The 13,821-nt window shown below is 34.2% G+C and overlaps 1 protein-coding gene across 1 annotated transcript in view; it reads right to left on the bottom strand.

The window, feature by feature from the left end:
- The window catches only part of Mtr4 (exosome RNA helicase Mtr4), a 52,750-nt gene extending 42,629 nt beyond the window's left edge, over window positions 1-10,121 (bottom strand). Inside the window, exons 1-5 of the mRNA XM_074180124.1 lie at window positions 9,868-10,121; window positions 9,711-9,806; window positions 9,421-9,663; window positions 4,194-4,368; window positions 1,498-1,812 (exon numbers count right to left, since the gene is read on the bottom strand). Coding sequence (XP_074036225.1) covers window positions 1,498-1,812; window positions 4,194-4,368; window positions 9,421-9,663; window positions 9,711-9,806; window positions 9,868-9,974 — 936 coding nt within the window. The 5' untranslated portion in view covers window positions 9,975-10,121. The remainder of the gene's footprint in view (window positions 1-1,497; window positions 1,813-4,193; window positions 4,369-9,420; window positions 9,664-9,710; window positions 9,807-9,867) is intronic.
- Between the last annotated feature and the right edge of the window lie 3,700 nt (window positions 10,122-13,821).

Here is a 13,821-nt window from a genome sequence, read left to right as displayed (position 1 = left end):
ATCAGTTAATTTGGAAAATGGTGTAATAGCTGAAACTAGTCAACAATAAAGAAATATCGTGGAAAATAGACAAAAGTGTGATTATGTAGTGTATCCTTTTTTGTATTTCGTATTGTCATACATTTAACTGTCTCTATTCTAAAAACTTGCTTTGTCAATAAGAGTAACTTTGGACAACGAAGCATATTTATTATTGTTTCCCCAAGGTTGCGCTGGTTGAGCCCTATCCCCCGAAGCCCGGATACATTAGGAAGAAAACGACAGCATATCAACCAATGACTTCTCCCCACACTGTGAGGTAAGTAATTATAGGTTCAGAGAATCATGTGCCCTAAGCAAGCACAGTAAGCCAAGAATGACAGATTTCTGCATATGTCTGGCTAAGATTTTTAATGGGGCACTTCTCGTTCCTCACTACTGATTCAATATCCCCCGGAGCACAGGGCATCACCAGTGTCTCGTCAATACCGTAAAAGTGCCGTAGGTGCTAATGAAGCACTCTTAGGACCGTATTATGTCGATGAATATAGGCTGAGACCGCATATGCTAGACATGCTGACAGCATGTATGTTAGGTTCTCAGGCCCTACACCCTGTGTCGGGAACCTCTATACCTATCAGGCGAATATGGTAAACTAGGTATTAAAAACAGCATTCTGACAGGCCAAGATGAACCCCTCATTTTCCGATTCCGATCATCATTATTATTATTATTATATATCTGAAAGTACTGGTATTCTTCCTATATGCAGCAAGTCCAAAACCCCAAGCATTTCTTATAATTGAGACATCACAAACTGTGCGTGGGATAGCGGAAAAATTGGGCGGCAGCTTCCATGCGGTTTTGATTGTTTAAAATGTACTGGAAAGGTCAAAAAGCTCCATAGAAATTGTCACATTTTGAGGGCTGTTTTCATTCGCTTTTTCGCGACCAAAACGATCCATTTTTGGATCGAATCATCACATGTGATAAAAAGTGGATACTCTATGACAACAGGAGACGTTCGAGACAGTGGTGGGACACCGGATGAGCCACCCAGACACTTCACCAAAAAACAATACTGTATGATGGTCAGCACTTCAATGATTTTCTCACCGGTGGAAACTTCTTCAATCAGGAACAGCCAAAAACTGCCTTCGTCGACGTCATCGAATCCCAAACATGCAATTTTTATGCAGACCCAATTACTCAACTTGTGTTACGTTGGCAAAAGTACACTGATTGAAATGGTGCTTATTTTGATTGAATTGAATGAGTATTCAGTGGGATATTACAGTTTAAAGTAGCCTCATAAAAACAGAAGTCATAAAAAAAGAGAAATTACTATTACTCACTTCATTCTCAAGAATCATTGCCAGATTTGTCACTCATTGAAAAATATACAAATTTTTTATTATCTTTATAATATATTCATTACTAAAAATTATGGAGATAAATTCAAAAGTATTATTAGCGTAACATTCTCAATCTCAAACTTCTTTTAAAAAACATACATACCGATTCATCAACAACCATATGAATTCCAGTTCCCCCAGCTGGATAAATGAAATGCTGCAAGGGCGTAGGCCTATAATCAGTATAAACAACGTGACAAGGTTGTTGATGCAAATGTGCAACCCACTCCGCAAATTGCCTGGCGTTTGGGATGGTGGCTGATAAAAATACGAAATGAACATTATGTGGCAAAAGAATCAATGTCTCTTCCCAGACAACGCCTCTCTCTTTATCTCGCATATAATGAATCTCATCAAATATTACCCATCCTACCTCACGCATTATTTCTGAACCTCTGTAAAGCATATTACGTAAAATCTGAAAAATGAATTGGAAAAAATATATGAGTACAAACATGGGAAGTATTGTGTTGTCATTTTCATTACAACAAAATTTAGAATTTATGGAAGATAAGTGAACAATAAAATATAAACAAAATTGTGACATAATGAAAATTGGAGAATCTGATTACGCCAATAACAATTATTTGTTTTTCCATGCTGATTAGAGAAAACTCGTCAAGGTGATGGCCGTAGGTTTTTTTCTCTAGAGTTCTTCGTGCACCTAAAGAGCAAGAACGACAAGTATAAAAAAGGTACTTATAATTAACTGTTTGGAACCTTTGGTGTAGAAATAAATATAACCGTTATTTTCAACACCTAGACACGTGTTTCAATCACCAAGTGATCATCTTCAACAGTTTAATCTTCCTGTTGAAGATGATCACTTGGTGATTGAAACACATGTCGAGGTGTTAAATACAACATTTTGGTGTTGGGATAAAACTCCATTAAAAATCTTAAAAAAGGTACAGTGTTCAACTTAAGAGTAGTAAAACTAATTATTACAGCTTATTGTATGATTTTATAGTGAAAAATCATACCATAAACTGTATTAATTAGTTTTAATATGGATTTTCATCAAGTATCGGCCAGTTCTATTCAATCATTAAGCGTAGTAATTACTCTCCCGAAGGGGAGCTTTTAAAATATATGTGCTAGTGACTTGACACAACTCAAATTTATCATTGTAGATTTTTGTATAATGTCGGTAGGTCTGAAATTTGGATACTTAATAAGATTATTTTCAAGAAACTTATAATTGTATACATAAATTTTATCTGTGAAATAATTGTGTGCTATAAACTAGTTAGAAAAATCTTACTGAAGTTTTGAGTGACAATTTTTAATAAACAATACACCGTCTGTAATGGGGAATGTTCCTCAATTTGGGTTATTACAGCAAATGCAAGTTTGAACAAAATAAAGTTGAGTTCAATTCATAAGTTTTTCAAATTCAGTTCAAAAAGTATTTAAATTGATGTTTTAAATGTTGGGTTTGAATTTTTAAAGGAATTGTTTCTAATTCATATATTGGCTTCAGCGCCTATATCAAGTTGAAATAATTTATACATACCTAGATATTTCACTTTAAAAAAGGAAAATTATCTTTATAAATCAACAATTAAGGCAAAATATAAATTATAGTTCAATACCACCTCCACAAGCCACATAAACAACAGTTGTTTTGTTATTTATTTATATAGAGGAAGGTAGGTTAGGTGCACAAAATGTCATGTCACAGAATGTCTCGGAATTCGGTATGTAAGTAAACAGAACAGCACGCCTTTGAAATATGTCATTTTTGTCTCATACAGGTAACAGATTCATTGTCCTTAATTAGCTATAACCGATGTTGCCAAATGGTGAAATAGAAACGATTCCCTTTAAATGTTGAATGCATTATTTCATTCCTCTTTTTTAAGTATTTAAATAATTTTTTTAAAGAAAAAAGTTGAAATGTAAGTTTAAAATGCGTTGTTTTAGATCTTTTATGAAACTACTTGATTTTCGTCAGGAGGAACATTCCCCATTATGCTCAAATAACAAAAATCATGAAGAAACTTGACGTAATAGACCCGTTTTCTTTTTATAAGATTAATTTATTAATATATGGTAATTTTTTTTGAGTTTTTTTAATAAGAGTAATTTTTTTTTGAAAAACTTTTTCATTTTAATTGTGATTTTAATGAAAATTGCCTTGAAAATTTGATTCTGTCTGCACCTGTACCTTTTATGGTTTTAAAGAAAACCATTAGATGGCAATACTTAAATATGGCATCACAATTTTCGTAAAATTATCATTCTATTATCCAAGCCTTCCAAAATCACGTTTTTAGCTATTAATTTCAAAATTGAAAACTGGACTGTATGCAAAGTGTATCGAACCTTAAAAAATTTCTTCAACAGAATATGTCTCTAATAAATTGGTTAAGGTTTTCGCGGCCGAGGTTTTCAGTGTTACTATCTTTATTCGGTTTTGAAGGCAGTCGTAGTTTGGAACTGCATCCTAACGTTTCGCCAGCACAAGTGGATGACATCTTCAGAGTTTTATTCATCTCATTCACCGATGAGTCATCGGTGAATCATCAAGACGAATAAACCTCTGAAGAAGCCAGCCACCCATGCTGGCGAAACGTTAGGATGCAGTTCCAAACTATGATGGCCTTCAAACCCAAATGAAGATAGTAACACTGGAAATGTGTCTTTATTTTTTGAAAAAAATTTGAAAGGTGACCGTCTAATTGATGATCTAAATTGTAAAAGTGAATGTCAAAAAATAAGTTGTTTTAAAATGTTTCTGTAATTATTAAAACTATTTAAAGGCATTTGAATTCGATACAATTAAAAATAATTTACCTCTGTTGTCATGATTAAACATGATGCAGTTGGATTTATTGTAACATCACCTGTAACTAATCCCACGTCTATGAACTCCTCAAGAAATTCTCGATATTTTTGATTTGACAAAGCTTTTATCGGTGTTGTATATATTACTCTTTGTTTATTCTTCAGACTCACTGCTATTGCATATCTAAAATAAAAAACATTATGGAAAAACCTCCCAATTTATATATTGGAATATTTTCAAAAAATAATGAATGTAATATATAAAAATGGATGTTTGTTTGTTGGTTGGTTGGTTGGTAATTGATTAACTTCTACATCGCTCAACCGATTGTGATGAAACTTGACATGTATAAGTAATTTTTCATAGAGAAGGTTTTAAGGCTAAATCAAATCAAATCAAATCAAAATATGCTTTATTACCCAAGATATAAACATCTTATTGGCAAAGTCTAGTAAAGTAAAACTTGTATAAGGGACAATTAACAAATATAAACTATAAAATAATGCTTAAACACCGGAGCAGAGTATATGGACAGAACAATATTAAGTCCAGCTGAACAGCTACAAATATAAGTACATGAATTTATGAATATTAAGTAAACGTAAATATATAATTCTACATAATGAACATTGACAGCCATTTTGTGTTGGTTTCAATAACTTGTTTACACAAAGCTACATGTCAATTATTCGATAGAGCCTTGATAGAATTCGTCCACACTATAATAGGGCCTCCCAACAAGGTATTCTTTCACTGTCTTTCTGAATTTCTTTCCATTATATATTCGCCTTAAATTAATGGGAAGGTGGTTAAATAACTTCTTGCTATTGAAAATAATAGAATTTTGTGTAAGGGCTAGAGAAGGTGTGGGAAGGGAAACGGAGTAAACTGACGTGTACTATAAGTTGCGGTGTTCCTAAATTGATTTTTATATTTTTTGTGGATAAGACACACTGTTTGCAAAATAAAAAGACATACTAAGGTCAGAATTTTTTGCTTCACAAATAATGGGCGGCATGAATCCCTGTAGCTAGCCTTGCATAAATATCTGATGGCTCTTTTTTGTAGAGAGAATACCATATTGAAACGAAATTTTGCACAATTTCCCCAGAAACAAATTCCATAACGTAAATAGGATTCAATTTGTGCAAAATAAACTGATCTTGTGATAGTAGTGTCCAACTCTCTTGCAACAACTCTCACTGCATGACATCCTGCTGCTAGTCTTTTACATAAGTAGTCGACATGGAAATCAAATTTTAGATTTTCAACAATGAAGAGCCCTAAAAATTTGTTTTTCTCCAAATTTTCAATTTTTACATTTTCCAAGTGTACTTCCCCTATGTAACATCTAAACGTGATCACCTTTGTTTTATCGATGTTCAATGATAAGAGATTGGAATCACACCACTCTTTAACCGTTCTTATGTCGACGATGATTTGATCAAGTAAATTGGAGGCTGTATTGCTATGCCAGAGGATAGTGGTGTCGTCAGCGAAACATTTGAATTTACCACTTATGTTAACATGGACCAAGTCATTGACATAAATGAGAAACAAAACTGCTCCCAAAACGGAACCTTGTGGAACCCCACTGTCAATGAAGCGTTCCTCTGATGAAATTCCATCTAATAGAACATTCTGCCGCCGATGAGAAAGGTACGCCTCAAACCAAAGTAATGCCGATCCTCTAAATCCGTAAACTACCAGCTTGCGAAGAAGCAGCATGTGGTCTACACAATCGAAGGCTTTGGTTAGGTCACAAAACATGGCCACCGCAGATCAATTTTTCTGTAACTCGCCACTAGATGGCGCTGTAGAACAATTTTTTGAAAGCACTGTTCTATAACGCTGCGCACGCCTAAGTTCGTTGATTGTGATTCTGTCGAAACATTGGAACAGCAGTCATACAGCAACATAGTACTGATTAGTACTACAACTACCAAATTCTACGCACGCGAAGTCGCGGGCAACAACTAGTACAATATAAACAAGGGGGCTGGCAAAAGATGCGGGCTCGCCAAACTTGATGTCGAGTCCGTTTCCACGCGTACAAACTCATTTTCAATGTAACCTCCACTACAGCTCTAGCAAGACATACAAATGCTCTGTAGGGAGTCGTATCATTACTTGTCCTTCAATGCTGTTGGCGTTTGGCATTGTCTGAATAATTTGTGTTGTTTCTAAAAAAATGTCATCGCCTAAAAAAAAACCAGTCATTTTCAAAATGTGTGTGAGTCGGATATGTTATCAAATGTGAACAATAAAACATCTCTCACTACAGGTAACATTAAATAAATTTGAAAAATAACACTATTTCAACACAAATCTTTATTTTATATTAGGTATTTGAAAAAGAACAATTGAGAGAGTTATTAAAGAAGGGGAGAAATAAATTTCTACAATTAAAGGAGGAGTAAAATTTTCCACCCAAAAAAAGAAGATGCCTAGAAGAACACCAGTAACTGATATTCCCAAGTATGAATATTCCAACATTTGACGGTTAAAAAGTTCCAACATAAAATTAATGACGTTTTGGGAATTATTGCTTCCAAAACATCCGCAAAATAGGTTTCAAATGAAGAAGGACTGAAAATAATAGAAAAACTTTAATAGAGAAAATGGACATTAGAACAATGAGGATCAAGTATTAACAAAAAATCAATTATTTTCGTAGCCAACAGCGACCAATTGTTTCTTGGTGAAACATACCTTCATAATGGACATACATCTTTCAAGAACTGGACGATGAATCAACCAAAGTATTATTTAAAAATATTGCGAAAGGACCAAGACCCATTATTGTCCATGGGCTTTATACCTAATTGTGGGCTTATACTTAAATCAGGCACAACATCAGGGGATTATCATTCAGAAATGAATTCTGAAAATAATGGTGAATGGTTACAAAAAAAAGTCAATCCCAAATTAACCTGTGAATTTGGTAGTCGTGACCGATAATGCTCCATACCATAATATTCAAATTAATCCAGCCGCAACACAAATTCTAGGAAGGCTGACATAGTGAAGTGGATGCACGAAAAAAGCATTATCTTCACCCCTAACATGCTCAAACCCGAATTATATGAGTTGATCAAGGTAAATAAAAAACATAATATTAGATACAAATTCAATGAGGCTTTGCTTGAACACGGACATAACGTTTTGCGACTTCCAACCTACCATCCAGATTTGAATCCCATTGAACTCATTTGGGCTACTGTCAAAAACAACGTGTCCCAAAAGAATGTAACTTTCAATTTGGAAGATGTGAGGAAACTGGCAGAACATGAGTTTGATTAAATCACTTCCGAGGAATGGCAAAAGAGTTCCCGACATACAATAGATATAGAGCGGAAATATTGGAAAAATGAATCATTCAGACGTTGAAACAGAGGTAAATCCAGTGATTATAAATTTAAATGACGATAGCAGCACAAGCAGCAGGGGAGGTGAAGAAAATTTGTATTCAGATAGTGACTGATTAAAGTTTATTTTTGAATAAGTGTATCATTATATAATATTTTAATGAACTGTACTAATACCTACAATACTGAATAAAATATGAAAAGAAATTACAAAGAAGTCATGTTCCATTTGCTACCCTAATTAAAACTAATTATAGGTACGACACTGGCCAGTAAGGGGTTTATCGTAATCCAATAGTAATTTAGTTGGGGGAGTCTATACCTGCGCGATCCCTCACCATCAGCTGTGACGTGTACTGTAAGTTTACTGTAACTATTCACTTTCATCAGAATATTTCAGTTACATAAATTCCTCAAGTAAATCTATGAATTAATCATAAATTATAATATTGTAATTGTTTTTTGAAAATCCACCAGTTTTGCCAGAATTATTAATTTATTTGATTAGGTTTTGTAATTATGTACCTATTATTACATAAAAACATTGTAGAATAGTTTGATGTACCACTCTGACTGATGAAGCTACCAAGTAGCGAAACGCATCTTAAAAAACATTACTGTGAAAATTGTATAATTATTATCATAGATATTTTTATTAATTTCCATCAAGGAACAGGTCAGTATATTCATAAATTAGCTTATAAACAATTTTTAAAAAGTTCATCACCTGATAAAAATGATTTATATCATTAGGAATTGACAAGAAATAGTTCAGTTAATTTAATAAAAATTGAAAAAAATTACTTCAAAAATATTATTGAGAAAAATGGGGATATTGTAAAAGAAATGTGGAAAATATTTTACTGCAAGGCAGCATTGTGGGACCTCTTCTATTTATTATTTATTCAAATGATATGAATTTTGTGGGCGATTATGATTTTCTCAATCTATTTGTTGATGACATACTAGTACGGCATGTTGACGAAATATTAATTGGATTTAATAAAATTCTGAATTAATTTGAGTTATTTCTGAGATAAAACAAATTGAAACTAAATGCAAATAAAACAAATATAAAGATCCTGAGAACGAAATACAAATCAAGTTATTCCAGCTATAGATATAAAGTATAAAGTTTATCTTGAAAATTTCAAGTAGATGTCAATGTTTTCAATAAATAAATTTTTGTTCACAATTCAGATATTTAATATAATATTTGACATATTTCCGAAACTAATCCAATCTTTAAAATGCAAGATAACTCTTTTTATTCCGCCGGAATTGACAAAAAAGTTTTCATACTTTTTCCCATATTTATTGAAAGTTTGGCTCCCAATTCTGCAGATATATTCTATATGCAATACTATAGCTACTTTCAACATCTCCAAAGGGGAGTTTGTTTATATATAGTTTCTCCAATAAGTTCAATTCCAAATATTACAGTAAAAAACTTGTTGACGAGTGATGAGTAAATTTTCATCTATACTTCTGGAAAACAGGGTGGCTTATTGACTGATTCAGCAATTTGCAGTTACTATCATGGTAAATGTTGTTTGAATATGAATAACTTAAATAAGGATATTACAGTAATCAAAGTTGATAAAGACTTGGATATTTCAAATTCATGAGTTCACATTAAAATGTAGAAGTGGGCATTAACAGTCCTGTAATCTAGATGAATAGATTAAAGTCAAATTTGGCCTACTGAAATAAATCTCATCGCCTGATTACATGCCACATATATTGTACTCAAAAAAATCTATGAAGAATACTTCTGAAAAATTTAATTATGTAAATACTTAAAACCAAAAACAAAAATTTCAAAAGGCTGTCACCAATAAATAAATCACAAAATACTCAAACTTACTCGGCAATAACTGTCTTCCCAGCAGACGTATGGGCAGAAACTAAAACTGATTGATTATTATCAACACAAAGTATAGACTCCTTCTGAAAAGGATCCAATGTAAATGAGTATTTTTTGGCTGGTTCATTTTTGGAAGGTTTTAAAGGTACATAGGCTTGACCTGGAGGACAAGCAACTTCATGTGTACAGGCATCTAATGTATCAATGGTATGAACTACTATGCGGTTCTTAAGTTCCTCAAAGCTGAAAAAAATGTATAATCTCAGGAAAAAAATACAGTTACTACTTACTTGATATCGTCCACATCAACGTCATCAGATTTACTTTTTTTAGGCCGATTTTCCCCATCTTCTTCGATCTTTCTTTTAGGATGTTCCTCAAGAACCCTGCTTGTGAAAAACAAATTTATAAGATGTATTTTGAGGTTAGAAATGTTCTGTCACGAACCTGTCCACTTTTTTACCATTTACAGGAGGCCCCTGTGGTGTTCTGAAGTTTTCTGTGTTATCTTGTTCTTCGAAACATTCAAATAAATCATCTATTGATTCTGCCATAATAACTGTTTTTGATACTTTGAAAAAATTACCAAAACACGCGCCAATAAAGGACCTAATTCTAGCAAAAGCAAACTAAAAGAATCGTTTTTTAGTTTTTTCGCGAGTCATCGGAAATAGGAACGGTTAACTGCCGGTTGATTTTGGGCGCCAAATTCAAATATTGACTGTGCAAATCAACAGGACCGGATTGGCACTGAAAACGACAGGGGCGTCATGGATCGGCTGAATGTAGACTACTACTGCTATTTTTGGATTGTTGTGGATTTTCTTTACTAATTGATTAAGATGCCATGAACAGTTTTTTTTCAAACAATAAGAGTGGTGTTTTGTTTCACAGTGTTGACAATATTACAGGTATACTTCCAAAAATGATCTTGGGTTTGACGATCCCCCTCCAATTACTCTATTCCAAAGATTCCGTCGATTGATATGGAGACTGCATTCAGCACGTAGAGGAAAGCATCGTGCAACATCTGGATGCCGAAGAGACCTCGAAGTTATACAACGAAGTTATACAACGCCACTGGCAAGATATAATCTCAGTGAAAAACTCTCTCCGCAACAAGTATGTATTAGCAAAACTCTACCAGAGAATAACAAAGTTGCCACTTACGACCTTACACTACTCCTTCGTTAACATTTTAAATCAATAATTCTGCGGTTATACTTTCCTGGCAACAGAGAGATCGTGGACTTTTGAGAGTATATAACGGAATATTACTGAATGGAGCCTTTAAAGTCAATGCAGTCTTCAGCAGTTCAGGTCTCCTTTTCTGCGACCAAGGCAGAGAAGCTTCAAAGATTAATTAACTTCTACGGCTATACAAGATTAACTTATCAGCATAGCACTGGACCTTTTGGTTTTTCTAGGTCAAATAGTCTGAATTCGGAAAACTTAGTTACGAGATGGGCCCCTACACCTTTATAACACCTGGGTGAGGGCCATCCCAGATTCCCTTTAGACTCTCATGCACATTCACTGTCGGCATGTCCAGCATATGCGATTTTAGCCTATATCTATCGACATAATATACAATATGGTAATTTATTACCATCTTCTCCTGCGGTATTGACGAGACAGCGATGCTGCATCATGCCGGATATTAAATATCTTATGAGAAATTAGAAGTATCAAATTTATTGAAACTATTCGTTACCCATTTACAGGCTGATACGAAGTATAATAAGCCTAATAAGTAGTCTTCTTCAACCATCAAGTTAAGACGAAATTTACCTTGGAGTGTTTAGATTCGTTTGCGACAAAATCATCCGAAAAGTGGAGGAAAAACGAATTAAATATTGAGATTTTCTTTTTAAAATATAGCAGAAAGGTTTGTCGGACGAATGCAAAAGGTTATCGTTCTTGGCTCATTATATTTTCACAGGGTACACGATTCTCGAAACCTCATACAGAAGGAAGTGGTCACTGGTTATTGATGCCGGTGAGCCCTCAATTGTATAGGAGCTTCAGGAAGAGGTTTTACGACCTGTACTTTGTGATACGAGACACAGACGTTGCCTTATGTTCAGCGGAAGATTGAATCTGCTTTGGAAAACAAGAACTTCTGAATATGTTGGAACTAGTCATTCTTCACTCGCAAATTGATATAAGCTAATAAGCCTAACGTAGTTATCCTCGACCATTGAAGTAAGGCGATATTTGTCATGTAGTATACAGCTCTGAAAGAGACGAGTACCTACCACCTATCGTCCGAAAAAGAGAGATAAACGGATAAAATATCGAGATTTTCTCCACGAACTCCTCACACTCCATGGAGACTATTCTGTTAAAAAGGTTGTTCTGAACATTGGAGAACCCTTAGTGGGATGATGTCCTCCCTACTCTTGATTTTCAAGTTCATTCCAGACTGTTGCACTAAATCAGAAATTTTGGCAGGACAAATGCAGAAGGCCATGTTTTGCTCATTGCGTCTATTCGGGGCGTATGATTCTCAGGCCCTTACGGTTTGGAAGTGATCATTGGTTATTGATACCGAACTGCACATCATATTATAGTATCGAAACTTCGACAGAGGACCCAACCGGCGGTTGAAAATATATAATAATACTATTCATTCCACAAAAATCTCACCGTTTTGGGGTTTACTCAGTACACCTCGATGTAAACTGTTTAATAACTATTTCATATGGAGAACTGCGTTTATGTGGAATAAACTTTCTGAGAACGTTTCTCCAAATAGATATAATCTCCAGCGATTCAAATCCAATGTGAATCGCTTTCGCACAGGCACCGCTCTAAGAGCGACTTAAGGAGTTGCCTGTAGTGCTTGTGTTCTGTCTATATAAAAAAGTAGATATATACATTTGAACCGCTCAACCCGTTAACGCTTGTGTGGGGAACTAACGTCAACACTAATTCATTCTGCTAGGCAATGTAGTGTGGCTATTCCTATTTCGATGTCTTTGGAACAAAACTCTTAAAAACAGGTCAGAATGGGAACTACAGTCTCCATTTTCAATTCCAGAAGATAAACATTGTGATAACTTCAAAATCTGAACATGGCTTTTGCCAGATGCCACATTAAAGCTGATATAAGCTCAGTCAAGAGATACTTTCTGTCTTAATTTCTTTGGTTTGCTTTGTCACATTCGCAGTAATATTCACAAAAATAACCTCCTACCAGGTGAATACTCATACTTCAACCAAAAAATAAATCGATTCATCAAAAAATTTGTTAATATATTTTTCATGATAAGCAGAATTTGGTACCTCTGAAGTAAAATGCATCCTTTAGAGACACTTTTCCTACATCACACGCCTTTCGAAGCGAGTACTTGTGTTTTGTTTTTGGACTTGTAATTTATTTTTGCTGATTAGATTTCCATATTCATTTCAGAAAGCGGAAAATATATTTCAATAAATATAAGGAACAAGAACGTCTTCAGAGCCGTTTTGATGAAGTTGAAGTTGCATGATGACACTTCTGACGACTACTCAGATTTTGAAAATGTCGATGAAGATGTTGACCAGTCACACCAGATTCGAATTCCATCGCTTTCATTGGGAAGGATGGTGAAACAGTTTAGGAAAAATTAATGTCGACATACTTTGTACTAAATATGATGTAGCAAAAAAAACTCGGGGACAGAAAGCTATTAAAATGACTTGCATCTATGATTACCGAAAGATAGTCAAGCACAACTAACACATTTGACAAAAGGAGTTCAAAAAAGAAGGCAGGTGGTAGCAAATGGATATAAATAGTTGCAGATAATAATCACGACCCGATTGGAACACAATGTTTTTTTACAAGATGGACAGTACCTAATTCTAAATATCATTTCCGATAATGTGCAAAATCCCTATGTTCGACACATGGACAAATGCTGAATCCCAGATGTCATTTGATTTCTATGAAATTATATCAAGAATTGATGTTTGTCTGAAATGATTTTTAGTAAAAATTTCTAGTAAAAGCTTCAGTTTTCAGAATTAACAACTAAACTATTGTTTTCTGGCAAAATCTACATAAAAAAAGATTCAATATGAATGTGTCCCCTGAGATTTTCCCAATAAACATACACAATACCCCATTCAGGGAAAGGCCTGTGAGACCCAGCGCAAGCAATAATGTCAAGCATTTGAATGCAAGATGTAGAAGGTTAATACTGGTACACCTAGAACTACACTTTCTGAGAACCTTACATTCAGAGAACGGCGTCCTTATGGAATTGATACAATACATTTATTCAAATCGTACAGATACCGTTCTCGGAGCGTTTCAAGAGTTTTGTTGCATATCTTATATATCCACATAAAAAAGCAATAGAACGATGTTGAAAAAACTTGAATCATTTTGTGTAATCGTCATGAAGTCTGGTT

This window comes from Leptinotarsa decemlineata, unplaced genomic scaffold, assembly GCF_025532065.1.
Source record: "Leptinotarsa decemlineata unplaced genomic scaffold, Ldec_3_MD MMD2_tig00026294_RagTag_RagTag, whole genome shotgun sequence".
In the NCBI taxonomy this organism is placed as follows: Eukaryota; Metazoa; Arthropoda; class Insecta; order Coleoptera; family Chrysomelidae; genus Leptinotarsa; species Leptinotarsa decemlineata.
This window is presented reverse-complemented; position numbering and strand designations above follow the sequence as displayed.